Below are 27930 nucleotides of genomic sequence, written 5' to 3' on the forward strand. Positions count from 1 at the left end.
CAAACATTTGAACAAAAGATATGCCTTTTCACTTCTCCTATCTCCCCCAATAGGCATTTATTTATAAACGTTTGTGGGATTGAATTGAAGGGATTTGACTGATTAGATAGTAGATTTTTCAGACATTTAAAGCTTGTGATTGTAAATTAGCCTATATCTTACCTTCTCTATATCATTATATAGTGCATAATAGATACTTATTGATTGCTGTTATATAGCTATTTTATAGCCTTTAAATATTTCTGAGAACAAAGATCTAATTGTAACATTTTGTCATTTCAGGTATATAAACGAGCCAAGGCACTGGACCAGTCTGACAATGACATGTCTGCTGTGTACCGAGCCTATATACACTAAGCCCTGAGGCCCTATCTTCCTGCTAATCCCCATTCCTCACATGGGGTCAGGGTCCTGGGACTTAACTCTGGACCAGTCCATCTGTCTCTACGTTTCCTTTTATACACAGACTTTGAAAAGATTTGCCATGAGTGCAGCTGCAGCATCAGGCCTCTCCTGGGGGCTCAGGGAAAAGGGGGGAGGGGGTTGGAAAAGGTGATGTTGGATTGTAGAAAACTGATGAGCAGCCCTGCTGTGCACTTGCTGCCTGGATCAGAATGGTGGCTGTGTTCAAACAGGCCCCGCCCTCTTACCCCCCTTGACTCCCAGAAGCGATGCTGCCAGAATCTGCTTGGCTTCTTTCTCCTTCCTGAGTTTGTCAGAGTCTGAGTTTCTCCTAGAAAAGGGGGCCAGAGTACATAGTGCCCTCTTCCCCACCTCTTTCACTGGGGTTGTAAGAAGCAGCTTCCATAGTGTCCTAGTTGTGAAGTCTTGAGTTTCTCAAAACTCTTGGGATTGGCTCTTCTTCTTTTTGATCCCACCCTGAATTCCATGGAAATAACAGGCTGCTCCATTGGGGGGCCACCTGGGTCTCCCCTGTCAGCATATTCCCCGGGGAAGAGGACAGTGAGGTGGCACAGACTCCAGAAAGGGGCCTGCAGTACCTCAGGCTACAAGCAACCAGTTGGAGAGCATTTAAGTGTTTAAACCACCAACATTCTGAAAAGAGAACTTGTAGTAAACTAATTCCTCTTTACGTGGTTTTGTAAACTGGAAAAATGCAGGTTTGAGTGAAGAATAGGCCCACCCCTACCATCACCATCCCATCACAGTATCTACCATCTGCTAAGGCCCGGGCTGAAATTAGAATCCTGGGCCCTTGTGAGAATACTGGAAGGGGTTTATCTAGTGTAGATGGGATTAGCCATGCTAACTTTAGTGTTTGGGTTTGCACTCCAGCCTGGAGGGCGGCAGTGGGCGGCAGGCATAGGCATTGGGGAAGGCAGTGAGCACACCAACGAGAGAGCAGTGAGGTTTGTGTGTGTGGAAGAATGACTCCTTTCTGTTTCCGTTATGTCACATGCTCTTCTTACTGCTTGTGGAGTCCTCTGATCATCCCCTTTAGGTCCTTCCATCTGTGTCCATACAAGAGAGCCCCATTGTGCATGCCACCTTTTTCTTCCTTGCAACCCCTGCCTTTGAAGAGACAGTGGGTATCTTTTTACCTGCTTTGACGCAGACCTAGATTCCCCTGCCCTGGGTAACCAACACTGACCAATCATGGGATCAGTTCTTAGTAAAGGAATGAGTAATTGCACTCCAGCCAGCATCATGTTCTTTGTGCCTCTGGGGCCACAAGGTCCTCTGTCTGGGAAAAAAAAGAAGACTTTGCCTGAGATGGGTCCTGACAGACTGGAAAGGTAAACCCACATCCATCTTGGAGATCCCTGTGTTCTCTTTGGGGAGGGTACCCGCATGGGACTGAAATGGTACATAGGAACAAAGAGAGGCTGTCATCCCTGTAATCCTAAATCTACCTTTCCCTTTATGTGGGATGCTTTTCTGAAGTCACATACAGCTTAAGATTGATATTCATTGGAGGGGGAGGGGAAAGGGAAGGATTCAGTGACAGCTCTATGGGTGTAGTTTGGCTTTTTCTTTATTTTTTTCCAGCATCTGGAGGTTTGTCCCTCTTTCCCCTTTATCTCTTACAGCCTAGGTTTGACAAATGAAACCTTATGGAAGAAGAGAGGGGACACAGGGAAAATTCGGTATCAAATTCTGGTCTAGATGTTTGTTTCACTGGCACTACTGTCCTTATATCTGTCTCTGAACATGCCAGTTCTGTACCTGGCCAGGATATTAGAAGGGGCTTAAAGGGTGGGGGGGAGGGAGGGGAGAAGCTCTGGATCTGGGAGATGCTGTAATGAAACTGGCTAGTCAGTGTTGTCTTAATATTGTTGACAATTCTGTAAAGTTCCTTTTTATGACTTTCTGTTTTAGCTATTTCGCTTTTGTTTTTGACTCCTTTTTAAAAAAGAGAAAATGTGACATTTGTGAAAAGCCTGTAAGAAAAGCAGTTTTCCTATTTCCCCTTTCAGTGACAAATCCTCTAGGTAATTAAGGTTGTGAATTTTTATTTTTGCTTTGTTTTTAATTAACGTTTGTCATTCAGAATAGGATTGTGTGATAATGTTTAAATGGCAAAATAAAATGATTTTGTGCAATTAACAAAGCTACTGCAAGAAAATAAAACCTTTCTTGGTAAAAATGTGTTGGTGTGCATCCAGAGTTTTACAGTCAAATGGGAGGGCTTGAAGGGGTGGAGGGTCCTGCCGACGTTAGAGCCAACCATCTTTGGCTAAACGATTTTTATCCATTTCCGCTTGTCTGTTAACCAATCGGTGAGTAGAGTGGAAGTGGGGTGTCCAATTAGAGCAACCGGAAGGCTGGAGAAAAGATACAACAATCAGCTGCTTTCTCCAGATCTTGGGGTATATGCCCGGAAATGAAGGAAAAGCCTGTCAACACTAGAGAAGGGGGGTGGAGTTCAGTCTCCGCGAGTTCAACCAAATAGGGAGGGGGCAAGGGGCGAACCAATTAAGTTGTGAATCGGCGGTCTTCACTACCTATCAGAGCGAAGGCCGAGCTTCAGAGGCACCCTATCCGTTCACAGGAGCCTGAGAGTCTATTGGCTGTGGCGTGGGAGGCGGGGCCTGGCGCTCGCGTCGGGTCCGAGGGCTGGAGTGAAGGCCGGCGGCGGCGGCGGCACAGAGCTACGCTGTGGTCCTAGCTGTGATGGCTACTACAATGGCTGCGACGGCGGCTGAGCGGGCAGTTCTGGTGAGTCTGCCGGGCCGGCTCCGCTCCTGGACACCCCCACCACACAGATGCCCGCCCTCGCGAGCCCAGCCTGGGCCCCGGGGCCGGGTGGGCCTGTCCCCCCCCCCCCCCCCCCCGGTCCCCCCCTCCCCCCGCCCAGCTTCGGGCTGCAGCGCGGACCTAAGTCGGAGGGGCCTGCCTGGCTCTAGGTACCCGCCACGGTACCTGAGAGCGTCTGCGGCCTGGAGCACCCCCCGCCAGCGCCCCTTCGGGGCCGGGTTCGGGGTGTCACTCATCTCCTCCCCTTGGGCAGGAGGAAGAGTTCCGATGGTTGCTACACGACGAGGTTCACGCCGTGCTGCGCCAACTGCAGGACATTCTCAAGGTAACCTTCCTCTGCCCCGCCCCCGCCCCCTTTCCCCCTCATCCTTCCCCCCCCTCAGTGCTCCCTTGTACTCCCCTCCAACAACCCCCCCACCCCACCCCTGCGACGCCGATGGGAGGAGGGAAGGCGAGAGCCCGTCGGGTGTCCCGCCAGAGATCCTTTGTATTTAGATACCAGGGGTTCAGATTCCGGAGCTGGTGATATCTTGTGTGACTGTGATCAAGTCACTTAATTTCTCAAAGCCTCAGCTTCCTCTCGGGAAACTGAGTCGGGCGGCGTGGGAATAAGCATTTAAGGGCCGCCTGTGTTCAGGCATTAAGCCAAGCAGCCTGACGTTCATTTGATCCTCACCACAGGTTTGGGAGATAGGGGCTGTTGTTATCCCCGTTTTACAGTTGAGCATATTGAGACAGAGAAAAGATAAAATCAAGATCACCCAACCATTGTCTGAGTTCACATTTTAATTCAGATCTTTCTGATTCCAGCCCCACTGCAACTTTACTGCCTCCTTTCAAAACTAAATCTCTGTTCCTGTTGTCCCTTCTTGCACTTCATTGACCCCCAGAGAGATCCTGGACAGTGTTTAAGACTTCTGGACCTTGAAACTGTGGCTATACTTACCCTGGGGAAAAGACTGGAATGGACCTCTAGCTGTGACAGTAGCCTTGGGGCAAGGAGTAGACGTGTGGATATGCTGATTTTGCCTGTTGATTAACTGCTGTCTCTGCTTTAGGATTTGAGGAGGAAGTTTTATTCTTCTTGGCTTCCCTTTGCAGTGGGCTTAGAACTCACCTCTCTATGGTAATATGAACTTTAATCCTTTTCTTAATTTACCACTCCTCTCTCCTAATGCACAACAGGAAGCCTCTTACCGATTCACTCTGCCGGGGACAGGAACAGAAGGACCAGCCAAGCAAGAGAACTTCATCCTAGGCAGCTCCACGTAAGTCTGGGGAAGACATTTGGGATTGCTTAACTCCAAGAAACATGTCATCTCTGAGGTTTAAGGTCAGCATTAGTACAGAGTCAAAGTTAATGCAGAGGGGCCGGTATGTATCATCTCCTAGTCTTGGATATAAAGTAGGAGCAAAAGAATGAGGGACCATAATAGAGAATAACCCAGATTGGACATCTTTGTTATCTAATCTCATCTTAAATGTTGGCAGCTTTCATGTTCATATAAGATACAAGGAGTTCTTTTTGTTTATGGTAAAACCCTATGTCCTTCTAAGTACTTCCCTTCCTGCCAGAGGTATTAAGGTCTCTGGTATCTCTTCACAAATCATGAGAGTATCTATCATAAGATTTGGGGTGGGGAGGTGAGGGGAGGCTGAGGGAAGGTCAAGGGTTACACTAAAGTAGAGGGAAGTGTCTCTGGGCTTGAAGAGGGAACAGGCTTTGCCCTGACAGTCATGTGTTACAGCACAGACCAGGTGAAAGGTGTGCTGACTCTGCAAGGGGACGCATTGAGCCAAGCGGTGAGTCTTTAAGGGGAAGACCCTGGCCTTTCCCACCTTTTTCCTTTTGTTTGTGTGTTTTCAAATTATAATATCCTCCTCCCATCTTTGCCTGCTAAAACCCCATATATTGTATAAAACCTAGCTCAATTCCCACCTTCTCTATGAAGCCTTTCCTAGATCCCTTCACCACATGATGTCTCTCCTTCTAAAATTCCATAGCATTTTATACCTCTTACATGTGACCTTCATTTGCATATTTTTTCCTTTCCCCGTTTGCTAGATGTTAAGCTTCTTGAGGGCAGCATCCTAATATAGGGTCTTATGCACAGGTAGCATTGAATAAAGGTTCTTAAATGAATGGATGCCTGGAAGCTGGTATTAACAGAGCAAAAAGCCTCTCTTGTTGCTAGATCCTGAGAACAAACTTTGGTTCTACTGTTTTCTTGATAGGGACAGATTTTTTATTACTGCCACCATGTATTTGCCTTTGTTTTCCTTCTCACTTTGGTCTCAATAGTATCAACAAAATTCCTTGAGTACTTACTGTTTACCCTAACGATATGAGTTTTTGCTAAAGCAAGTGGACAGAGACATAAAGTGATGTGAGTGAGGTACAGTCTTTGCCCTCAGGAAACTTACAGTCTAGCTATTTTCTGCATTCTTCCCAAGATCACTATCACCAAATCAAGTAGAAGAGCTTTCCTATCTCACCTCCTCACTTCCCTATCTCCCTTCTTTGTGGGCTGGAGTCTGGATCCAGCATTATTCTCCAGGATCCCAGATTTCCATAAAAACATCCAACCCCATGAGTGTGGTGGGTCCTGACTGCTCCTCAACCCCTAGTGATAGTCCAAATGTTCTTACTGTTTGTGTTTTTGTGAAAGAAAGAAATAGGACACATAATAGGACTGGCATAGAAAATCCAAGCATCTTCCATTTGATCTGCTGCTACTCTTTGTGTTTCTCAGGATGTAAATCTGAAAATGCCCAGAAATAACCAGCTATTACACTTTGCGTTCCGAGAAGACAAGCAGTGGAAACTGCAACAGGTAATTCTCTCCCTGTCTGTGCAGCTATATTCATTTAATTGTCACTAGTCACTAAAGTGTTGGCCTGAGATGGGTGTCTCCTTGCCACAGAGCTTAAGAGTTAGAATCTCCAGTCCCATGGATTCTGTGACTGGTATTCCTCCATCACCAGTGTCTTGGTTCAGGAATGAGTGTTGGGCATGCATGTTTAGAAAGCATGAGTCCTCCTGTTTCCCCAAAACTCTCCTCATGCACACATACACATAAACTCTGGACACAAAGAGGAATTTATTTATGTATGTATGTGTATAAGTGATTCAGGTCACCTAGAGGCTTTTTGAGTTGACTCTCAGTTCTTACTAATGATAAATTAACTGGGAAGCCATCTCATAATAGAGTATTCCTCCTCCCACCCCACCCACCAACCCATACCGGGTGGGTGTTAAGGATTTTGTGTCTTCAGATCCAAGATGCCAGGAATCATGTGAGCCAAGCAATTTATCTCCTTGCCAACCGGGATGAGAGCTACCAGTTCAAGACAGGAGCTGAAGTTCTCAAGGTGAGCACAGAGACTGATCTGGGGGAAAGATTCTGGAGGGGAGAATACTTATTTGGGGGTGGCTTCCCTTTTATACCTCAATTCCCTCCATCCTAAAAAGGCTGTCTGTCTTATATTTCTCTCCGTACTCTTGACAAATCCTGTAACTCTGAAAGCCTTCAGATCTCTGCTTCCAGAATGTTTTCATGGCCATCAATAGAGAGTAGAAGTTTGGGTCTCTGAAATCAAGATATGATCAATGAAGAACAATGAGTGGAAAATAGGTTATTGAATGAAAGTAGTAGGGGCTATTACTATTTAATTCTTATATTTAAGTATATCTCCTCAATATTCATTGACTTTTACCATCCACCAATTATGACAATTTAACATATAAATCTGTTACTATCTCAAGAGAAAAGCAGTTCATCCTATCCCCCAAAACCCCCGATTCTTGCTGGCAGCTTCTACATGGAAGAGGCAGTGCTCACCCACTGGCTTCAGAGAAAAGCCATGCCTCATAAGCACCTTCAGGATAAGCATAGGGTGTCTAGAGGAACCTTTACCCCCCTAGTCACAGAAATAACTATGTAGACTTTGTTCAGAGCTTTCCTGAATGCTGAAGCTCGACTTGACTATAGAGCTGATGGCCCTTACCCCACCTTCCCATTTGAGAAATGGGCATTTCTAGAGCATGGGGCTTTGACTAGTTCTTCCCTGGGAGCTGCTATGACAATCATGTCTGTCCTCAGCTAATGGACGCAGTTATGCTGCAGCTAACCCGCGCACGAAATCGGCTTACCACTCCAGCTACACTCACCCTGCCTGAGATCGCCTCCAGTGGCCTGACGGTCAGTGCCCGGAACACATTTGCAGTTTTATTTGATTCATTCGGGTAGAGGTCCCCATCCCCGTCATTTCCAGGTGAAGAGTGGCTAAAAGAGTGTGAGGGGATCCCTACAGAAAATTGAGTGATAGCCCACCAAACGGACCTGCAGAAGACAGATCAGTAACCCTTGTTTCTTTGCCTTTCTCCCTTCTGTGTATCTTTCCCATTCTCTGGTTCAGGGATTCTTAACCTGGGATCTGGGCCTTGTTTTGTTTGGGGATTGGAATGTTGTTCTTTTGGTCATCATTCACGTTTTCATGACTTATTTCAGTATGTTTGTTATAATCCTATTTTTTAAATGTTTGTTAAAACATTGTTCTGAGAAGGCTTCAACCAGCACAGTCTTGTTAAGAATCCCTGCTATACAGAGGAACAGACCTGGAGTCCACCTAAGGTCATAGCCCTTTCTCAGTAGTAGAGCTTCAGGGAGACAGCTTTAACTTTAGTGCAAAGACCTTGTATTTCCCTCTACTTGGGACCTGGGATGGGCAAGAGAAGGGTAAGGTGGGAGATAGACTGCCATCCAAAGGGCGGGCCATTCTTACTCCCTCTTCCCGCCCCCTGATTCTGATTTCTGCCATTTTGAGTGGCTGGTCTAACCAGAGGCTGCATCCACACTTCCTGCAGAGGATGTTTGCTCCTGCTTTGCCTGCAGACCTTCTAGTGAATTTTTACATCAATCTCAATAAGCTCTGCCTGACTGTGTACCAGCTACATGCTCTGCAGCCCAGCTCCACCAAGGTAATGAGTTCACCAAGACATTACTCCCCTGCCATTGCCCAGGCAGCCAAGCCTACCCTTGGACCCTAAAAACTAAACCCTGGATTTGCTTTCATCAAGAGGAATCCCACGGTTACCTGGGAGGGCTGGGCATAGGTGTTGCTGCCTGCTGGGGTTTCCACCCTGGCACTAACCTCATTATGTCTACTGCTTTGTTTAGAACTTCCGCCCCGCGGGGGGTGCTGTACTTCACAGTCCAGGAGCCATGTTGTAAGTACTCACTTTGAGGCAATGAATGAAAGGAACATGTGTCCCCAGGCCTTGACCTCTCCCCATTTACTTTAGGAGTAGTCCTTTGTCACAGGGTCCCAGCTTGGGCCCTCCTTCTCTGTTGCCCATCACCTTTCCCACTCCTCCCTCCCTGTGTTGACTGCAGTGAGTGGGGTTCCCAACGACTGGAGGTGAGTCACGTACACAAGGTCGAGTGTGTGGTTCCCTGGCTCAATGATGCTCTCGTCTTCTTCACTGTCTCCCTGCAGCTCTGCCAGCAGCTCAAGGACAAGGTGGGCAGCCAGAGTTGGTGTAGTTTTGGAGGCAGGAACTTTCAAAGGCCTTCATAGGGGGATAGTTAGAACCAAAGAAGAATTCCTCCATGTATAGCATACCCTAATGTGAGGGTCCTGGCAGGTCCAAGCTAAGAATATACCACATTAAAACAGTTAACTAAGACCTTAGGCTGCAGATGCTCAAGCTGCTTTGGGCACTTTGTCAGGAAGGCAACTAGAAGCTTGTGAAGGGGAGGACAGTAATGGCAGGGTTAGGGGTGGGGTGGGGAGATGAAGCAGAGAGGGCTACTTCTGACATTGCTCTGCTCTGTCCCCAGATCTCAGTCTTCTCCAGCTACTGGAGCTACAGGCCCTTCTGACCAAGAGAAGCCTCTGACCAATTTTTCCCAATAAAGGAGATGCCTAGCCAATGGATTTGGTCCCTAAAGAGGCTGAGCCACCTCCCAGGAGTGAGTTCCTGGAGGGTGCAGTATAGACAAGGTGCAGCATGCAGCTGGTTCTGCATGGGCAAAATGCATTATTTATTGCTCTCCTGTCCCCAAGCTTTGAGAGGCCCTCTCTGCCTGTTAAGAGTTGCATGAATGATAATGAATACTAGAGAAGTGGCTCTGAGGCCAGACTAGAAGCTGAAGGGAACTCTTCAGGTAGAGCTGCGTTGGGTGACGAAGGCCATTGCTCGGGAGCACTGGGCCACCAGAGACTAAGGACACACATTGTGAAAATAGAAATCCAAAGGTTGAGGCTGAACTGAGGCCAGAGGGCCAGCCCTGCATTCCTAACCCCAGCTTCCTGAGATATTAATGACCTTTGGACCCAAAGGGAAGGCGGAGCACAGGGAGAAAGGCTCCACTTCTGCTCCCTTCTCCTTAACACCAGAGATTCCCCTGAGAAACTACACCTGTGGGGACAGCACTGCAGGCCGGGACCATGGTAGGGGAAGAAGGGAGAGTGGGGACAGTGCATTCAAAGGGCTGGCTGCCTGTGACTGGCAATGTTGTTCTGCAAAGGTATCAGTCATCCACTAAGAAATAAAGAGTCAAGACCCAATCCTTTCTGCCTGTGTCTGTCTTGGGGGATGGGGAGGACTTGGAGGTTGATGTTCCTTTGCAAAGATGTCTCTGGGAGAATATATGTAAGCACCCCAGAGACAGAGGTTGTTTTTTGTTTGGTATGCTCAGTCTTTTCTCCAGTGGCCTGGCTTGCTATCATAGTGTTCCTGGGCCAAAGGCAGAGTACTATGTATCTAGGGGTGTTAGGAATGCAGCAAGAACAAACCTTATTGTGTTTACATGGGGATGAAGAAGGAAGGTGAGAAGAGACTAGATTGCTAGAGAGAAGCCATGGGGAGATACAATATGATTTTTAATGTTGCTTCAATGTATGGGCTATGGAAGAGCTGGTGCTGGTCTTGATTTCAAGCAGTCCGAATCCAAGGCTGTCTGGTGAGTGGCACTGAACTATGGCTCCAAGGCCAAGTTGTCCACTCCCTTGGGTCTTCTCTGCAAGAAAGAGAAGTTTTTATAAAAAGACAGTGTGGTTTAAGCAGTCTACTCCCAAAGAGACCCAAAGTGACTAGGACAGTCCCTGGGCCTATGAAGGGAGATGGGAAAGGAGCTAAGCTGGAATCTGGGTTCCACTGGAGGGGCTTTGGGGACAGAGGTGGTATACCTTTGGGGGGCTGGAGGAGTTGCAACAGCAGCAGTGCAGAAGGACAAGGAGCATCAGCACCAGGACTGTTCCTGAGGGGCAGGAGGAAAAAATGTCACTGGGATCTTGGCAGGGCAGAGGAAGAGGCTTGGAGCAGTGAGAATTAGGACTGCATCACCCAGGTGGCTTGGAGACACCAGCTGCGCTGACCCAAGTAGGTGAGAGTAAGTGAGGAAGGACAAGAACAGCTCGGAGTGTCAGCTAGCAGGGGTGAGGGGTGATCTGGAAGGCTGTAGTCATACTCACCGATGAAGGTGAAGAAGACCGTGAAGGCTGCAATGTCCCATCCGGACTGAAACAGATTGTGGCTTTTCAGCCTGCCGAGCAGTTGCTGTACCGTCTCCTGCAGCTCACTCTCCACATCCCTGGCGGACAGGGCCATCCCTGCAAGTCCTTGGGCACCTATCATCTCCGCAAGAACATCAAGAGCCAATAGAGCCCAAATATCCCCTCCCCGCAACTTTACACAGGCTCCAACTCGGCCCAAATCTGGGGGGAAAGACTCCCACCTCCTTGTGTGACCTTGATCACAATTTCCAGGGGCCTCACATTCTATACTTCTAATGAGGGAGACGGTCTTTTAAGGTCCCTTCCAGCTCTGGATCTGTGACTTAGGTGAGGCAATCACAAGATCCCAAGGTAGCCCATTCCTTTCCAAGTCTCGCCCCAGGGCACAGATGCCAACAGGAAGTTTCCATTTCTACCAACCTCCTCCATCCTTTGTTGTCCCTTCACGGAGTACAGAAAACCAGAGAACCCTAACCTAACTCAATCTCTCCCCTTACTTAACTCCCCCAAACTCCTAACAAAGTCCCCACTGGTCCCCCCCGGCGAAATCCCTGTGCTCTTACCTTAGAGAGGACTGTCCTGGCTGGGGGAGACAGCACCTCGGGCTTCCTGCTTCCTAGTCTGGCTGCACCTGTGGCCTCCCAGCTCCTCCTCCAGCCTTGAGCCAGCCCAGCCCAGCCCAGCCCAGCTCAGCAGTCGCTAATGTTTCAGGAATCAGGGAGTTGAGGAGCTAAACAGCTCAGGTAAACCACAGCAACAGACATAGAGGGTGAGAAAGGAAAATGCCTCCCCACCAAAGGGCTGAGCTCTGCAAGATCCCAAAATGTGTCCTCCTACTAAACGAAGTCCCTAGAGAAGGTAGGATATCTATTGATCACTCATCCTCGGGAAGTCTCCTTGGATACACCTCACTGGCTCCTAATTCCTGCATCAGGCTTTCTGCTCCAGGGGAAGAGAGGAGATTTTGGAAGAGCTCCAAGAATCAGGGAGCAGAGAGAACAGAGGACCCAGGAGGCTACCATGGCACGGTGAGGACTGCAGAAGGGAAGGAGGGCAGGTTTCTCACCCTGGCTTCAGAGTAGCAACTTCAAGAAATCCATCATCAGTAACTCTACTCACTGTACATTCCTCCAAATTCTACCCTAAGGGAAAGACCCCTCAGTTAGTAGCCAGGAAACCTGGGTTCTGTCCAACCCAAATTCTGTCACTGACACTATGACCCCTAACAAGATGTTTTCTCATTTGCTACCTTTTAGTTTCCTCATCTATAAAATGGGTATAACCCAAGTTTATTGCTTTCTGGGAACAATAATAACAATAGCTTATATAAAAAATAGCACCTACTATGTGCGTAAATGCTTTACAAATATCTCATTTGCTCTTCATAGCAACCCTGGGAGGTACAGATTATCCTCATTTTACAGTTTAAGAAGCTATAACAGGTCAAATGATTTGCCCATTGAGCATCCACAGCTAGATTTGAACCGAGGTCTTAATCTGGGCCTGACTGGAGGTCCAGGATTCCATCTGGGTGCCTCTAATCCCCACTTTGCCTAAATCCCAGGGCTGATAAATGAAACAACATATGGGATAGAGACATAGGACTTTAAATTGTTATGTAAATCTGAAATCTCATAATTTCTACTAAATACCTGTGGCCTCCTTCTTTTTTGTTAGCTTTTAAAGTTTAAAAAAAATTGGCCTGTCACTTCCCTCAAAAAATGTCCCCTAAGAAGAGCTCAATTAACTGTGGATTGTGTTCATGATGGATTATTATTGCTCTATAGGAAATGATGAGCGTGATACTCTCAGGGAAAAAAAAAAACTGGAAAGTCCTCCATGAACTCAAGCATAGTGAAAGGTATTGTATATAAAGTAAAAGCAATGTTCCCGGATGACCAGCTGTGAATGACCTTGCTATTATTCTCAGAGAACAATCATCGACAACTACTACTCTGAAGGACTTATGATAAAAAATTTCATTCATATCCAGAGAAGGAATTGATTGCGTATGATACAGACTGAAGCCTTCTCATTTTCTATTTCTCTTTTTTTTAAACTTCATTTTTCTTGAGGGTTTTATTTTCATTAGGGTGGAAGAGCTATTTTTTTTTTCATAATTTGACTTTTATGGAAATGTTTTGCATAATTTCACAAGCAGTTTCTTAATTGTAGGTGTACATAAGGAGATAACCTAGAATGCAAAAATTTTTTAAAACAAATGTTAAAAAATGTTTTTTTTTTAATGTAACTGGGGAAAAATATAAAATAAAACAACAAAAAATATAAATTGAAAAATAAATAAAGTTTTTAAAATGCCCCCCAAAATCATAGAATACACTCCCAGAAAAACAGTAATTAACAATTGATTGATAATACATGCTCTTGGCCATTTTTGTACTTTATTCATGAGTTCTTTTAACTTTGTTGGTGTTGCACTGATGGCATTAAGACAGCAGGTGGTTAATTGTAGGAACTGAACAACATTGACTCCATCTTGTGAAAATTCTGGAGCTAGCTCAATTCCCTTTCTGTTTAATTATGGGTCTAGTCCAACTTCTGTCCTGTAAGAAAACCTTATTCATTATTGTTCTGTAAGAAATGACCAACAGGATGATTTCAGAAAGGCCTGGAGAGACTTAAATGAACTGATGCTGAGTGAAATGAGCAGGACCAGGAGATCATTATATACCTCAACAACAATACTATATGTTGATCAGTTCTGATGGACCTGGCCATCTTCAGAAATGAGATGAACCAAATCAGTTCCAATAGAGCAGTAATGAACTGAACCAGCTATGCCCAGCAAAAGAACTCTGGAAGATGACTATGAACCAATGAACCACTACATAGAATTCTCAATCCCTCTATTTTTGTCCGCCTGCATTTTTGATTTCCTTCACAGGCTAATTGTACACTATTTCAACGTCCAATTCTTTTTGTACAGCAAAATAACTGTTTGGACATGTATACATATATTGTATTTAACTTATACTTTAACATATTTAACATGTATTGATCAACCTGCCATCTGGGGGAAAGGTTGGGGGCAAGAAGGGTAAAAACTGGAATAAAAAGTTTGGCAATTGTCAATGCTGTAAAGTTACCCATGCATATAACTTGTAAATAAAAAGCTATTAAAAAAAAAAAAAAAAAAAAAAAAAAACCTTATTCAATTGTGGAAATTGGGGGGAGGGGGAACCTTATTGTATTTTTTGAACCTGCCTGGCTAGGAAACTGGACCACCTCTAACCAAGGACCTAGACTATGCTGACAGAAACTCCAAAAGTCGGAACCAAAGATTAATGCAAGAAGTCTTCTCACAATTGTACATCTCAAGAAACCCGGGTATATCTTATCTGAAAACTAGCCTCAAATAGATCAATCAGTATTGTTTCCATGTTCCTCTGATTGTTTACAGATATTGAGGGAAGTGGGACAACTCTCTTAATGAATTCAGGAAATCACACTTGTTCACTCTCCCCCTCCCGACTTGTAAAGTCTCTAATTTTTCCTATAATTAAAAATCAGTCTGTCTCTTCCTATATTTGGGGTCCAGGGGTAAGCTGAGGAGATCTAGCCTTGGTTTGTTGGACAATTGCCATGTGTTGCTTAATAAATCAACATGATCAGAAACTCAAACTTTTGTTTTCTCATCATTTCATCTTTCATCTGCCACAGCACTAACATTGAATATTATATATAGCTCAAGTTTTGTTGCCACTGAATGCCAACTTTTATTTACATTGTGCTCCATGAATGTGTACATACATATTATTCTTTGCTATGACCTCTATTTCTTACAAAGATTAAGATGGGTGTGTTATTGGATCTGGCTTTTTTTTCTTCTTAGATATACTTTCCATTATTGTTCCTTTTTTCTTTTTTTTTTATAACTTTTTATTGACAATTCATATGCCTGGGTAATTTTTTACATTATCCCTTGCACTCCTCATTTCTGTTCCGATTTTTCCCCTCCCTCCCTCCACCCCCACCCCTAGATGGCAAGTAGTCCTGTACATGTTAAACATGTCACTGTATATCCTAGATACAATAAATGTGTGCAGAACCAAACAGTTCTCTTGTTGCACAGGGTGAATTGGATTCAGAAGATAAAAATAACCTAGGGAAAAAAACAAAAATGCAAACAGTTTACATTCATTCCCCAGTGTTCCTTCTCTGGGTGTAGCTGCTTCTGTCCATCATTGATCAATTGTTCCTTTTTTCTTGTAATTTTCTCATTAAAAGTTTTCATTATGAAGATGGGAGGCATTCTGAAATATTTCCACATATAAATTTCCCAAATGTATCTTCCGGACTTCCATTTATATACTTTTGTGACCTATCATATTTTTTTTCAAACATGAAGACATTTTATTCACATTAAATTTTAGTATTATCTAATGAAAGTATAGCATCACAGAGCTGTGACAAGGAGAAAGGCTGAAATATAGCTTATGGAATCTGATAGGGACTTGGTCAAATTTTTTTTAAGTGAAATATGTGATGGGTTACCTATCTTTTAGACAGGGAAGGAAAGAGAGGTTGGTTGGACCAAGCCAAATCGTTGGACTAGAGTAGGGAGGGAGCAGACACTAACTGGAAGAGGAAGATTGAGATTGGAGTATGAGGACTTCCCAACTTGTTTCCTCTGCTCCCATTCAAGATCATGGATTTAGATCTGAAAGGGATTTCTGATAACATGGGATTTTTCCCAAGGTCACACAGCTAGTAAATATCCAATCTAAGATTTAAACTCAGGGCTCCTGCTTTTATATCTACTGCCCTTTCCACTACATTAAGATGCATATTTAGGGGGCAGATGCTATTTGGCATGAACCTTCCAAAGATGCCCGATTTAATGCCCAGTATTCTTCATAACATTACTATCCTAAATAAACACTAGACTTTGTGTCTAACTTGGATGCTTCCTACACCAGGAGAGTCCCAGGCTAGGAAGTTCTTGTGGGGGGCTGGGAGTGGGGGGGATGTGTAAGAAGGGGGGAAGGGGAGAGGAAGAGCTCAGATTCTTCAGTTAACTGTCATCTACTCCCCCCCTCACCCCACTACAGTCATACACTGAACCTCCGAGATCGAGGTGACCTCTCTCCATAGCTGACTCCCTTCAGTGACCAGGTGATCAAGAGAGGGCAGCGTTTAGTCTGTCTTTCTCTTTTCCATCTGTCACTGTCTGTGTCTCTCTCCTCTGTTGGTCTATCTTTTGTTACCTCTTGTTCAACTGTTTCTCTGTCTTTATTCATTTATATCTTTCTCTTGGTGTCTATCATTTCTGTCCCTACCTCTCATCTGCCTCAGTGTCTCTGTGCTTCTGTCATTGTCTCATTGCATCTTTTTATTTCTCTTTGTTGTTATCTAATTTCCTTGTTTATTTGTCTTCCCAACTCTCACCACCAACAGGATAAATGGACTCTTGGTCAGGAAGAATCTCCCCTTGATGAGTCCCACTTCTTCTACGGGAAGGTGAGCTTGTCACCTTTCCATTGATGGGGACAGATCACCCCTTCCCCACTCTTCAACAGATGAAGGTATATTCTCCAAATGGAATATGCTTCCCAATCAATGAGTCAATCAAGAAGTATTTACTGTGTCTACTATATATGCCAGAGATACAAATAGAAAAGTGAAACTGCTGTCAAGAAGCTTACATTCTACAATAACATGTGGAATATGTAATATTGGAATATGCCCAGACTTGACTATTGGCTATTCTAGTGGGAGAGTATATAGAGAAAATATCGAACCTGTAACCGGGCAGGTGGTCAGTGCATTTGAACCCGTGAGTGCAATAACCCATTTGAGGAGAGGAGTAGAAATGAGGTAGTTATGAACTCAGGCTTCTCTCTTCTTTGAAATGGGAGTAGTGATATCTCTCTCTAGCTGGGCATTTCCTAAGATAAAGGATTTCTTCCACTAATTCACCAATTTACCCATATCTCCCTGCCATCTCTTTTTCTATTGTTGGTAATTTATGCTTATTCCAACCCTTCCTAGAACTTCAGACAACCAAGATGATATTCATAAGGTTTCATATACCTTACACAATAAAGGAGTAGGTGTCAGAAGTTAGGGATAAAGAAAAAGGATAAAGCCTCAAAATTTGGGGATCACGATTCAGTTTTGCTCCTGTGTTATGAAGCAAACTCTCCTTTTTCCTTTCTCCCCTCCCTTACAACAACAACAGGGTTTGACTGGGCACACAGACCTACCACCATGGCAGGAACCTCAAAACGTCCCTGCTCTCCCTGCTCTCCCTGCTCTCCCTGCTCTCCCTGCTCCCCACAACCTTCCAGCCCCAGACCTTCCTCCTGCGAGATGTTTGGCTACGTGGGGATTGAGGCTGTGCTGGACCAGCTGAAGATCAAAGCTATGAAAACTGGTTTTGAATTCAACATCATGGTTGTTGGTGAGCAAAAGTGAATGAGAGGCCAGAAAGGTGGGAGGGGAAGAGAAAAATAAAAATAAATTGAAGGGGAGAAGAAAAAGGAATTCAATTCAATTCTCCTTAATTCAATTCTCTTCCACTCTGTAGTCCACAAGCCATTCATCAACCTCTACAAACCCTATGTCCCTATAACCAATCCCTCCATGATTTTATTTCCTTGATCCCCATAAGCGTTTAGATTTATATCTCAAAGGGGATCTCAGAGACTCTCTAGTCTAACCTCCCCTCCCTCATTTTACAGATGAGGTCAATGGAGATTAGGTAATTGTCACACAGATATTATCTGAGAAAGGCAGTTTTTGAATTTAGGTCTTCTGATTCCCAAGAAAACATTCTTTCTACTGTATCCTGCTGCCTTCAGCCATACCCAGGTGTCCTGGGCTTAACCTAGTCTGTGACCACACATGCCATTCTGCTCTTCATTCCATTAGGTATCTCCATTCCCTCCCTATCCCACTGTTCATGAATGTGTCCTTCTGGTATATTCCCAGGGAGGAGTGGATTAGGTAAGTCCACAATGGTAAACACTTTGTTCAAGTCCAAGGTGTGGAAATCATCACCAGTGAACAAGTTGGGACCTTTACCTCAAACCCTTCAACTGCAATCTGTTACCCATAGTGAGTACCCCTTCTTTATCTTCCTCACCCTATTCACCTACCAAGAACTGTCCCAACTTCCCAAAACTGTCCTCCCTCCAGAGATGATCCCCCTCCTTCAACTCTTCCTCTGGTCCTGATAGCTCCTCAGAGTTTGAGGTCCCTCTATGATGCTCCCCAATCCTCCCTCCATAGCAATTGAGGAGAAGGGAGTGAAACTGAAGCTGACAGTGACAGACACACCTGGATTTGGGGACCAGATCAACAATGACAAGTGGTATGTTCCTTCTTGGGAATTCTATCCCTATTTAAGGCACACTTTTCTTTCTGTCCATTTCCCCATTCCTTAAACTTTTGCCATCCCTCCATCTATCCTACCTCCAGTGCTTGACACAGGATATGGATGGGTGGTGGAATCTAGCTCTGCTTTAGAGAATCCTGTGGCAAGGGTAGCTATTTTAAGATCCCTATAGTTAGTGTGAGGAGGGGCTGTGAGAGACCTGACCCATCTTTCACGGTCCAGTTCAAGTCCCACCTTCTCCACAAGGACTAGCTGAATCACTCAGGCTTCATTGATAACTTCTCTTTCAAAAATCCTGAAGTACTAATCTCTGCTATTCTTGCAGAACTTGCTAAAGGTTACCTTGTATTGCTAGTGTCTATGTATGTTTATTCTCATATGGATTGTACCCTACATAAAGGGAATTGTATCTTTGACTATTCTGTAACCTTTATTTCTTGTGTAAGGGTGTGTGTGTTGGGAGGGGGGGGTGTAAGACAATTGGGGCTAAGTGACTTGCTCAGGGTCACACAGCTAGTAAGTTTTTTAAGTGTCTGAAGATGGATTTGAATTCAGATCCTCTTCAGAGCCAGTGCTCTCTCCCCTTTGTCATTTGGCTGCCCCCAGCTCTTAAGTTGCTGTTGGTGATAATCATGGTGGGGGAATGAGAAAGGTGGAGTTCCAAAGAACCTCACCATGTATCAGCAGGGTAAGAATGGTTAGATGAAATGCTCAGGAGCTTTTCCATTGTTTTTCCCCTTTCCTTCCCAGTTGGGACCCCATCCTGAACTACATCAATGATCAATATGAGCGCTACCTGCAGGAGGAAGTTCTCATCACTCGGCAGCACCACATCCCTGACACCCGAGTGCACATCTGTGTGTACTTTGTGCCTCCCACAGGGCACTGGTGAGGGGAGAGCAAAGGGAAGCTGCCTCTGGCAGGGTGAGGGGATGGCACTTTTAGACATACACACATGAATTGTGGGACTCTCCTCTGTTAGGGGCTATGTGTCCCTATTCCCTAATCCTCATTAATATTGTTAATTAAAAGCTCCAGGTACTACCAGAGTTTGGGGTAAAGAGAGGAGTCTAGATTGACTTGAGCTGGAAAATGGGCTCATTGTCTGCTTCACCTTCCTGCCTCCTAGCCTTCGGCCTCTAGACATTGAGTTTCTGAAGCGTCTATGTCGAGTGGTAAATGTTGTTCCCGTTATTGCCCGGGCAGACAGCCTCACCTTAGAAGAGAGGGAAGCTTTCAGGTGGCAGGTAAGGGGGAACTGGGCCAGACATGAAGGACTATTCTCACCAGGATGCTGGACAGTTCAGAGAGAAGTAGGAGACTTCATTCCCAGGCTTGGGAAAGAGTTTCGTTGATAAATGGGAGTAAAGACCCCAGTTGGGAGAGAGGTGATCATTTGGATTAGAGGTGGAAAAAACAGGAAAGGGCTTCACTTGGGGTTGTTTGGGAGTTTGGTGGAGAGCCGTATCAGAGAGAGATGGTCCATGGCCTGGCAAGGACTGACATTCAATTTCTGCCTCCCTCAGATTCAGGAGGATCTGAAGAACAATGGCATCTTTGTTTACCCCCAGAAGTGCTTTGATGAAGACACTAATGACAAAACTTTGAATGACAAGATCCGGGTGAGGGAGCAAGTGATAACAGTAATGGGATCACCAAAGGGTTGGGGACCTCTTTTTTGGAAAACTATCTCAAAATGGCAGCCTTTTATCTCCTCCTATCTCTCTTCATTACCATATATATCCAGATCCCATCATTTCAGGTATATGAAATTATGTTGGGACTGCCAGGTGGAGCATTTGATAGAGCACTAACCCTTGAGTCAGGAAGACTTGAGTTTAAAGGTGACTAAAGACACTTAGTACCTATGTGAATCTGCATTGTCATTCCCCAATAAGCAAACAAATTATGTTCATTTGCATGAGGAACCTGAGAGTCCTACAAGTGGACAACTGATAAGGGTACAATGTGCTTAAAGAGTTCCTTCTTGTCCAGCCTAAAAGAAGGCTTTCTTAGAGATCTTATGCTTGTTTCTAATTCCAAGTCTTCTCTATGCAACCTTTCCAGACGTCTGACTTCTCTTCTGCTTTCATCTGACTTCCTACTCCAATCCAAATCCAGAACCATCTCAAGTTTCTTGGTTCTTGAGGAAAATAGGCTCTCCACCAAATCCACAACCAACCCCAAGAGAAGTCCTCTCCTGGTTTTCCCACCTCTCATCCAACTGATCACCCCCTCTCCCAATTGGGGTCTTTAGTCCTACTTATTGATAAAATTCTTTCCTAAGGTTCTATAGATTCTGCCCTTAAATTCAGTTTCATTTGTATCCCCAGGTAGTTCATCATCCTCAGGTAAGTAGTCCCTGGTCCCCTTTCAAAGGATTTTTACTTTTTTTTTTTTTTTTTTGCTGAGGCAATTGGGGTTAAGTGACTTGCCCAGGGTCACACAGTTAGGAAGTGTTAAGTATCTGAGGTCAAATTTGAATCAGGTCCTCCTGATTTCAGGGCTTTTAACAACTGTACCACCTAGCTGCCCCTCAAAGGATTTTCAACCTCTTAGCATGATGTAGTTCAAAGGGTCAGATAACCTGGGTTCAAATTTTGGGGTCTGCTACTTTTTTCCTAATGTAACATTGCCCAAATTACTTTTGTTGCTCTCAATCTCAGTTTCCTCATCTACAAAATGAGCCTCACACTAGAGATTTCTAAAGTTCCTTTCAGTTCTCTGAAGGAGAGAGAGGCTGATAAGTTTGTACAGTTCAACTCACCTCCAAATCAAGACATAAACAATAGCTACAAGGACAAGCTGCACTGCTGGGAAAAATCCAAACAATTTAGTGTGTCTGAGCAAGGAGTGGACGTTGGTATTTCAATAGATTCACAGTAGATGCTCTTTTATGCTATTTAATTCTTGTCCATGTCTTTCCATTAATCTTCCGGAAAGAATTCAGCATGATGCAGACCTTTCTTTGGTTCTTTCAACATGTTATGGATGCTAAAGCAACCTTGTCTTTTATAAGTAATTTATTCATGAATTTATTTATTTATGAATAAATTTATAAATCAACTAGAGTTCAAATCCAGCCTCAAACTCTTACTAGAATGTGTGACTCTGAGTGAATCACTTAACTCAGTTTGCCTCAGACAGGCCCACCTTCTTTTCTGGCCATACATGTTCCTGATGATGTCTTTTCCAATGATTTGATACACATACTATGGATTTTTACATTGACTTTTGAGTCATCTGTAGTTTTGACTCTACTGAGGTCATGTTGTTTTTAAGACATCCCTGGAAAGATCTTGGTGTTAATAAAATTAGCCTTGAGGGTTTGGAACAGCTGGGGTTCAACCAAAGAGTTGTGCAATTTTCCAAGAATGATACAATCTGGTCTCTTCTTCCTATTTAATTGTGCAACATTTCCAGTTATGACATTGTCCAGTTTATGGCATATCTTACTATGTGCTATGAGATAATAGGGATATGAATAGGGATAAAATGCTCTTGGGCTTTTCATTCAGCTACATATGGGATAGGCAATAGGCTTTCCTCACCCACTTCTCCCGCCTCCTATTTGGACAGCTGGACCAATCACTCTTTAGTGACTATCTCATGAAAGGCGTTCTGGGACTTGAAGCAAGCAACCAAATTATCATCCCCAAGGGGAACATAAGAGGCAGCATGTTAGAGTGGACCTAGTACTGAAGTTAGAATCAAGAAGACACCAGTTCAAATCCTCCCTCAGACTCTTCCTATTTGAGTATCTTGAGAAACAGCCTCACTAAGTATGTTTCCTTATCTGTAAAAGTGAGATAATTTTAGCATATAGTTAGAGGATCAAGCAAAGTAATGATCATAAGTACTTTGCAAATCTTAAAACATATAATAAAGTCGACAATTGGTTTTTTTTGAGGGGGAGAGGGGCTTCTATTCTTTGGAATTTACAAGACTCCCTCCCTGACACTGACAAGTTCTGTCCATCAGCAAAATTGTAAAGTTAGAAAAGTTTCTGTTTAGCCCCCTACCTTCTGTTTTATGAATCTTCTCCTTCTCCAGTCCCCATGGTAACCATTCTTTCTAACCCTTTTATTTCCTCCTCCTTGTTCTCTTTTCTGCTATTAAAACCTATTTGCAAAAAAAGGCAGGGCTTCTTATACTTTTTTCCACTTATAAACCCTTTTTGTCTGAAAAATTTTTACATGCCCCTAGTTATATAGATAGAAAAATCAAACATTTACTGATAATCATGATTTCACAACCCGTCCCTAGTCTGTTAATGAGGCCCCATATGGGGTTCTAGAAAGTCTTTTACTTCCTGTCTCAAACTGCCAATCATCCAAATTCTACTGCAGAGGAAACAATTCAGATGGGATGGGCACTTTGAAAGCCAAACATATGCTTTCTGAAAAGATTTGAACGGAGAACTCATACAAGTAAGATGCTCGTGTGGTGAAAAGAAATAGTGGTTTTCAAGTCTCCTTGAAGAACTTTAGAATTGGTTGCACGACGTGGGAGATGCTAACAAAGGACTGGGGCTGGGGCATGGTGTACCCTCATCAAAGAAGGTGCATCCATGAGCAAAGCAAAAATGTAATAGCTCAAAAGAAATGAGTTGTGCACATTTACAGACATTTCCACCCCAAATGTTCACATGGATTGTTTGGGTCTGACTTGTGGTAGAGCCTTCCAAGATTGTATTTGATCTGAAAAGTCAGTCAGACATATTGTGTCATGATCCTGACATTAAAGAACAACCACTTATGCTATTTTTTCCCTCTTGCTCATTATTCTCTCCATTCTTTGAAATTCTAGGATTTCAAAAAAAAAATTTTACTCATAGTCCTGATTTTTCCCAGTTAATTTAGTTGAAGACTTCGTCCTCTACATAAATACTCCCTCCCATACACCAGTGTCCCCATTCACTTTTTCCTGCTCAATTTACTTTTCCCTTTTTGTTCCCCCACCCCAGGTTCCATACTCCCACTAAGCCCTTCAAACTCTTGTCTGCTTTGAGAGGCATAGCTTCCAGGAATAGGGAGGTGAAAGAACCATTGTCTTTTGTCCAGGTCAGAACATACTAGGAGCATTGTGTTAGATACTGGGTTCCACATTTAGCAACAACATTAATAAGCTAGAGAGTGTCCAGAAGAGGAAACCTGGATGATAACAAGAAGCTTGCTTAGTGGGAACATAATAGTTATCTTTGATTGTTTGAAGGGCTGTTGTGTGATGGAAGAATACTCATTCTGTTTAGCCCAGAGGATAGAACCAGAAACAGTGGCTAAAAGTTGAAAAAAGGCAGATCTGGAGTGAAATTTTCCAGAAGGTAGTTAGAGGTTTGTAATGGAGATTCCTTTTCAGATATGAATTGGACTAGATGGTTGCTGAAGTTCCTTTTAAAGCTGAAATTCTGTAATCCTGTAATTCTGTAACTATTTCAGGAGAAGATCCCTTTTGCTGTGGTTGGAGCAGATCGTGAACATATGGTTAATGGGAAATGTGTCCTTGGCCGGAAGACAAAATGGGGAATCATTGAAGGTGAGTACAGGATAGGTGGGAGAGGAGAATCTGAGAGGATGGAGAGTATGGGATTAATGATGATTGGGCTTCAATATTGGGAAAGAACCATTGGTGGAGGAAGGGTTGGTGTTAAAGCTGGCACAGTACCTTGCATATAATTAGGAATCAATAAATATTGATTGAATAAATGAATGAAACGATACCAGGGAAAAAAGAGCCTTTGTACTCAATTTGTTCAGTTCTTTAAGCTTCGAGTGCTACGTAAAAGTTAGCTATTTTTTATTATTCCAGTGGAGAACATGGCTCATTGTGAATTCCCACTCCTGAGAGACCTGCTCATTCGGTAAGAGAGAAACTAGGGGAGGTTATGTGGGCACAAAGAAAGAAGGGCAGAGACATATTGGGTTCAGTTGGATCCTGAGAGGAAGAGGCCTACATGGGGGAAAGGGAATAAGAGGGTATAGAGAGGTCTGAAGTGACTAGATGGCCTTCTTTCTCAAGCTCCCATATGCAGGACCTTAAAGACATCACCCATAATGTTCACTATGAAAATTATCGAGTACACAGATTAAATGAGAGTCACCTATTAACAAAGGGGGCTGGATGGGTGACCTTGAGCCCACCCACCCGAAGGACCTCTGCTGGAACCAGCCGAAGCCAGCGCTGGAACCGAGAGGACACAGAAAGTGGCTGCTGAATCAGTACTAAACACAAATCTCTCAAACATCTCATACTCAAGTCCCCTCAGACTTTCAATCTCACAACTCTTCTTTATGCTTTACCCTTTTAACCACAACCAGATAAATTTGGGTTCTCTCAAGAAAGCAGGCCTTGGTCCCACCAATTCCAACCATCCTCCTATCTTTGTACTAACTATGGGAGTATCAAGTTAGAAATTTTGCCTTTGAAAAGTTGTGCTTTGTAAATTGCTTGATTTTTGCGCTTCGATGAATTTTTATGAATAAAAATATAACTTTTAAAAAAAGGTTTTTATAACCAAAAGACTCTCTGGGCCCTAATGCCAGGAGTCTTGTAGGATTTGTAGGGTTTCCTTGGCCTCAATCTTACTTTAACCCAGTACAATTTACAAGTTGCATATGAAACTTGTAATCCCTAAATAAATTACATATTTCCTCATGGACAAGTTATCCATTCCAAACTCCTTTTCAAAACCCACTTTGAGATAACATAGCAAGTAGTTGTTGATTTCACTTGACTATTCACCATGATTACATTTCCCAGAAATCTTCATCTATTTGTTCAATATTTTATATCCTTCATATCTTTCTACCTTTTCCTTCTATCATAAGATACATGTATGTTACAGCTTATTAGGATATTTGAAAAGCTTTGCCTTAACCAGCCTATAGATTAAAACACAGGTAACCCAAAACAGTCTTGAGAGGGAGGGAGATCTTTTACTTTCTGGGTCCCAAACGGTAATCAACTTTATCATTAACCAGTATTCACTGAATATGGCACTTTGTTGAACAAATCATTGCCCTAAATCTTGTACAGGATTAAAATTCATTCCAGGCTCCTTCCACAAATTTTGCAGCCTAAATTCTACCTAAAGCATCAATGGGTATAAGGTAAGAGAGAATGATCCAGCCATTTAATCGCATCTATTACATAAAGCTTTTCCTGATGGCTCCTAGGCCATTTCTCTCTCTCTGAATTTCCAATCTTAGGGAAGGGAAAGCACATTGAATTTGGCATTAATGAACATCCTAGGTATGCCATATATCATACCTGCACGTCTTAGGCAAACTCCTTGGGCCTCTGCTTCCTCATTTGTAAAACAAGAGGCTTAGAGCAGTGAGGTACCACACTGGGGAGGGGATAGAACTTTGGCCCTAGCATCAGGAGAAGCAGAGTTCAAATCCAGCCTCAAACAATTACTACCTGTGTGACTTTGGGCAAGTCACTTAATCCTGTTTGCCTCCAAAAAACAAAAGTTTAAAGATAAAATGAGGGGTTTGTATTAGATTAGCATTTCTTAAACTTTTTCCACTCTTGATCCCTTTTTAACTGAGAAATTTTTACTCAGCCCCCAGGTATACAGTTATGTAAAACAGGCATACAAATCAAACATTTACTGACAATTCCATGACCCCACATTCAGTTACGAGACCCCTTATGTGGCTCATGACCCACAGTTTAAGAAGCCTTGTACTAGATGTCTAAGGATCTTTCTAGCTCTAAATCTATGATGAAATGGACTCATTAATAAAAGCATTCACGGTGTGCCTCTTACTACCCTGGACAAAAGTCACTTTGGACAAATTACCTAATTTCCTGGGGCCTCAGTTTCCTCTTCTGTAAGAAAAAAAGATTGACCTCAATGGGTCTCTGTTCTGTTCCAACCCTTAAACAGTCACAGGTTAGTCCAGTGATTTCGGTTTGGAAATGGAACAAAATGGAGATACTTGTAGACTGTCTTGACACAAAATGAAATTTACCTAACAGTACCATGTAAAGGACAAAGATGGATAACATTTATTTAGTCACGTACACTTTCCTTGCCTCCATTTTTTCCATACTGGCACTGGGACATTACATTCTCCTGGGGAGATGGAAGGAATACAATATAATCTCAAGAACTTTTAAAAGGTCTGTAATCTCCAGGATGCAAATATTTCCCACTCCCTTATGTCTGTCCATATTGTGCTCTTGTCCATGCCCTCCCATTAGTTCATCACAGAAGGCTCACCCACCATACTGGGAGCTTTCCTTGCTTCCTCCAGGCCTTCCAATTCCAGCTGTTTCCACTTCCTTTGGCTTGTCTCTTGAGATGCTGGTGAAGCTGTGACCACGAATGACTGGCTCCTGCAAGGGATACCCAAAGGACTGGAAGCAGAAATCGGGGTCCCACACCAGGCATGATGGGGGTCATTTTCAACTCTCCCTGTCCCACTCCAGAGAAGGTGCAAGATTGGACACCGGGCCATCTCGCATCCTGCGCCTCAGTTTCCACCCTGGGCACTTGGAGGCACTTACAGACCCTTCCTTCTTGGAGACTGGGGGGAGAGGATGGGGGCAGAGGAAGGAATAAAAGAATATCAAACTATTTTGGAGATAACTCTATTCCCCAGAGCTAAGACCCAGCAAGCAAACTGTGTCCTGAGCTTGGCTTAATCCTTTGTGCTCAGGATATGACCCTTTGACAAAGCGCATTGCTTGGAATAACACTGGGTGTTTATTGGGATTGAGCTCCCCCTGTTACCTGGGGCCATCCCATCACATGTTCACAAACCTTGTTCCTTGTCCCTGCTAAGTACTTCACACACCCCATCATAGAACTCTGGGTGTGGCCCAGTCCTCAAGACTTGAGATAACCCTGTTACCACAGGGGCTTGTGGAAACAGTAACTCTAGACCTAAAAATGATTGTCACAATCCAGCCCACTTGTGGGCCTGCCTTTGGTCCAGCATGTAAAGCCACCCTTAGGAAGGGGGCTTCCAAATTTTTCTCACTCTGAAATTAAACTTGCGTCTATGTCCTGATTCTCCTGTTTCTGGTCTGCTTTGTTTCAGCTCCCGCCACCCACAGGCTAGAGGCTGGTTCCAGTCTAGTTGACCAGACCATCCCTGCATCTGCCCAAAAAGAGAGGGGGAGGGGGTAAAAGCAAAATCTTGGACTGAGGCTGGAGGCATGAGGATATACCCGGAGCATCATGGGAAGGAGAGGGACACAGTGGCCAGAAAGATAGCCAAGGGCAAGGTCCAGCAGCATTCATGTATGTGCACTGGGAGACACAGAAGGCTCTGTCCCTGTTAACAGGCATCTGACAGAGAATTGGGTCTTAGAATCAGATTTGGATTCAAGTGCAATCTCTAACATCCTGGTTGTTTGACCCTTGGCAGTTCAGTTGAATACTATAGATTATTCGATAAATATTCTTCTGAGTACTATAGTACTTTAGCCAATAGGAAAGGGGTGGGGGAAGAAAGGGGAAAACTAGTTTCTCTTATTTTCTGGACCCCTAGGATTTAAATTCAAGTACCTCTGATACTATGTGAACCTGGGCGAGTCACTTAATCTCTGCCTCAGTTTCCTCATCTGTAAAATTGGACTAACACATTGGAGGTTTGATTGAGGATCAAATGAGAACTGTAATGTGCTTATAGATTAGTAGTTGGCACAAAATTATGACTACTTAAATGTAAACTATTACAATCCTAGCAAAATTTTTCAGGACACATGAGCAGGCATATGTCAGGGATTTAACTTCAACTAGCACCTGCTGTGTGGCAGATATTATGCTAGATCTTGTGTTTACAAAGACAAAATCCAAACAGTCCCTTCTCTCA

The 27930-nt window shown here is 43.9% G+C and overlaps 4 protein-coding genes and 1 long non-coding RNA gene across 15 annotated transcripts in view; 3 read left to right on the forward strand and 2 right to left on the reverse strand.

The window, feature by feature from the left end:
* GLYR1 (glyoxylate reductase 1 homolog) overlaps positions 1-2608 on the forward strand; it is a 38203-nt gene extending 35595 nt beyond the window's left edge. For all 5 annotated transcript variants that reach the window (XM_012542986.3, XM_023497601.2, XM_003761728.4 and 2 more), the window contains exon 16: positions 283-2608. In XM_012542986.3, the coding sequence (XP_012398440.1) occupies positions 283-357 (75 nt within the window). In that variant the 3' untranslated portion in view covers positions 358-2608. The remainder of the gene's footprint in view (positions 1-282) is intronic.
* LOC116420374 lies at positions 1571-3058 on the reverse strand. Its single transcript, XR_004230651.1, has 2 exons — positions 2967-3058; positions 1571-2786 (listed from the first exon to the last, which is right to left on the reverse strand). It is a non-coding gene; the product is annotated as an uncharacterized LOC116420374 (long non-coding RNA).
* ROGDI (rogdi atypical leucine zipper) lies at positions 3048-9792 on the forward strand. The gene is made up of 11 exons (XM_031945102.1): positions 3048-3180; positions 3473-3544; positions 4405-4487; positions 4968-5022; positions 5973-6053; positions 6496-6591; positions 7323-7421; positions 8087-8200; positions 8400-8449; positions 8616-8742; positions 9063-9792. Exons 1-11 carry the CDS (start codon positions 3136-3138, stop codon positions 9102-9104), a joined length of 864 nt encoding a protein of 287 aa, XP_031800962.1. The 5' UTR covers positions 3048-3135; the 3' UTR covers positions 9105-9792.
* A 294-nt stretch (positions 9793-10086) lies between these two features.
* Positions 10087-11409, reverse strand: SMIM22 (small integral membrane protein 22). 2 transcript variants are annotated; one of them, XM_031945115.1, is made up of 4 exons: positions 11304-11386; positions 10699-10861; positions 10414-10484; positions 10087-10244 (listed from the first exon to the last, which is right to left on the reverse strand). In XM_031945115.1, exons 2-4 carry the CDS (start codon positions 10859-10861, stop codon positions 10203-10205), a joined length of 276 nt encoding a protein of 91 aa, XP_031800975.1. In that variant the 5' UTR covers positions 11304-11386; the 3' UTR covers positions 10087-10202. The 2 variants fall into 2 exon arrangements, with proteins under 2 accessions (XP_031800975.1, XP_012398444.1); XM_012542990.3 differs by lacking the exon at positions 10414-10484 and having other exon boundaries at positions 10699-10854; positions 11304-11409.
* A 4341-nt stretch (positions 11410-15750) lies between these two features.
* On the forward strand, positions 15751-27132 carry SEPTIN12 (septin 12). Of its 6 annotated transcripts, XM_031945075.1 has the most exons (12): positions 15751-15876; positions 16159-16221; positions 16943-17164; positions 17695-17820; positions 17995-18076; positions 18851-18988; positions 19230-19347; positions 19627-19722; positions 23539-23635; positions 23909-23960; positions 25136-25209; positions 26365-27132. In XM_031945075.1, exons 3-11 carry the CDS (start codon positions 16972-16974, stop codon positions 25206-25208), a joined length of 975 nt encoding a protein of 324 aa, XP_031800935.1. In that variant the 5' UTR covers positions 15751-15876; positions 16159-16221; positions 16943-16971; the 3' UTR covers position 25209; positions 26365-27132. The 6 variants fall into 6 exon arrangements, with proteins under 6 accessions (XP_031800935.1, XP_031800948.1, XP_003761777.1 ...); XM_031945088.1 differs by lacking the exon at positions 25136-25209; XM_003761729.2 differs by lacking the exons at positions 25136-25209; positions 26365-27132 and adding an exon at positions 24119-24594 and having other exon boundaries at positions 15752-15876.
* Positions 27133-27930: the final 798 nt, after the last annotated feature.

This window comes from Sarcophilus harrisii, chromosome 1 (assembly GCF_902635505.1).
Source record: "Sarcophilus harrisii chromosome 1, mSarHar1.11, whole genome shotgun sequence".
Taxonomy (NCBI): domain Eukaryota; kingdom Metazoa; phylum Chordata; class Mammalia; order Dasyuromorphia; family Dasyuridae; genus Sarcophilus; species Sarcophilus harrisii.

Excerpts from the sequence above, each read along its gene's own strand:
- SMIM22 (XM_031945115.1), bottom strand. The coding sequence starts at position 10,861 with ATGATAGGTGCCCAAGGACTTGCAGGGATGGCCCTGTCCGCCAGGGAT. Across the intron at positions 10,485-10,698 it reads GGTCTTCTTCACCTTCATCG|GAACAGTCCTGGTGCTGATG; the intron begins GTGAGTATGACT and ends CCTGCCCCTCAG. Across the intron at positions 10,245-10,413 it reads ACTCCTCCAGCCCCCCAAAG|AGAAGACCCAAGGGAGTGGA; the intron begins GTATACCACCTC and ends TCTTTCTTGCAG.
- ROGDI (XM_031945102.1), top strand. The coding sequence starts at position 3,136 with ATGGCTACTACAATGGCTGCGACGGCGGCTGAGCGGGCAGTTCTG. Across the intron at positions 6,054-6,495 it reads AGCAGTGGAAACTGCAACAG|ATCCAAGATGCCAGGAATCA; the intron begins GTAATTCTCTCC and ends TTGTGTCTTCAG. Across the intron at positions 8,201-8,399 it reads TGCAGCCCAGCTCCACCAAG|AACTTCCGCCCCGCGGGGGG; the intron begins GTAATGAGTTCA and ends TGCTTTGTTTAG.
- SEPTIN12 (XM_003761729.2), top strand. The coding sequence starts at position 16,972 with ATGGCAGGAACCTCAAAACGTCCCTGCTCTCCCTGCTCTCCCTGCTCT. Across the intron at positions 17,165-17,694 it reads ATTCAACATCATGGTTGTTG|GGAGGAGTGGATTAGGTAAG; the intron begins GTGAGCAAAAGT and ends GTATATTCCCAG. Across the intron at positions 23,961-24,118 it reads CTGAGAGACCTGCTCATTCG|CTCCCATATGCAGGACCTTA; the intron begins GTAAGAGAGAAA and ends TTCTTTCTCAAG.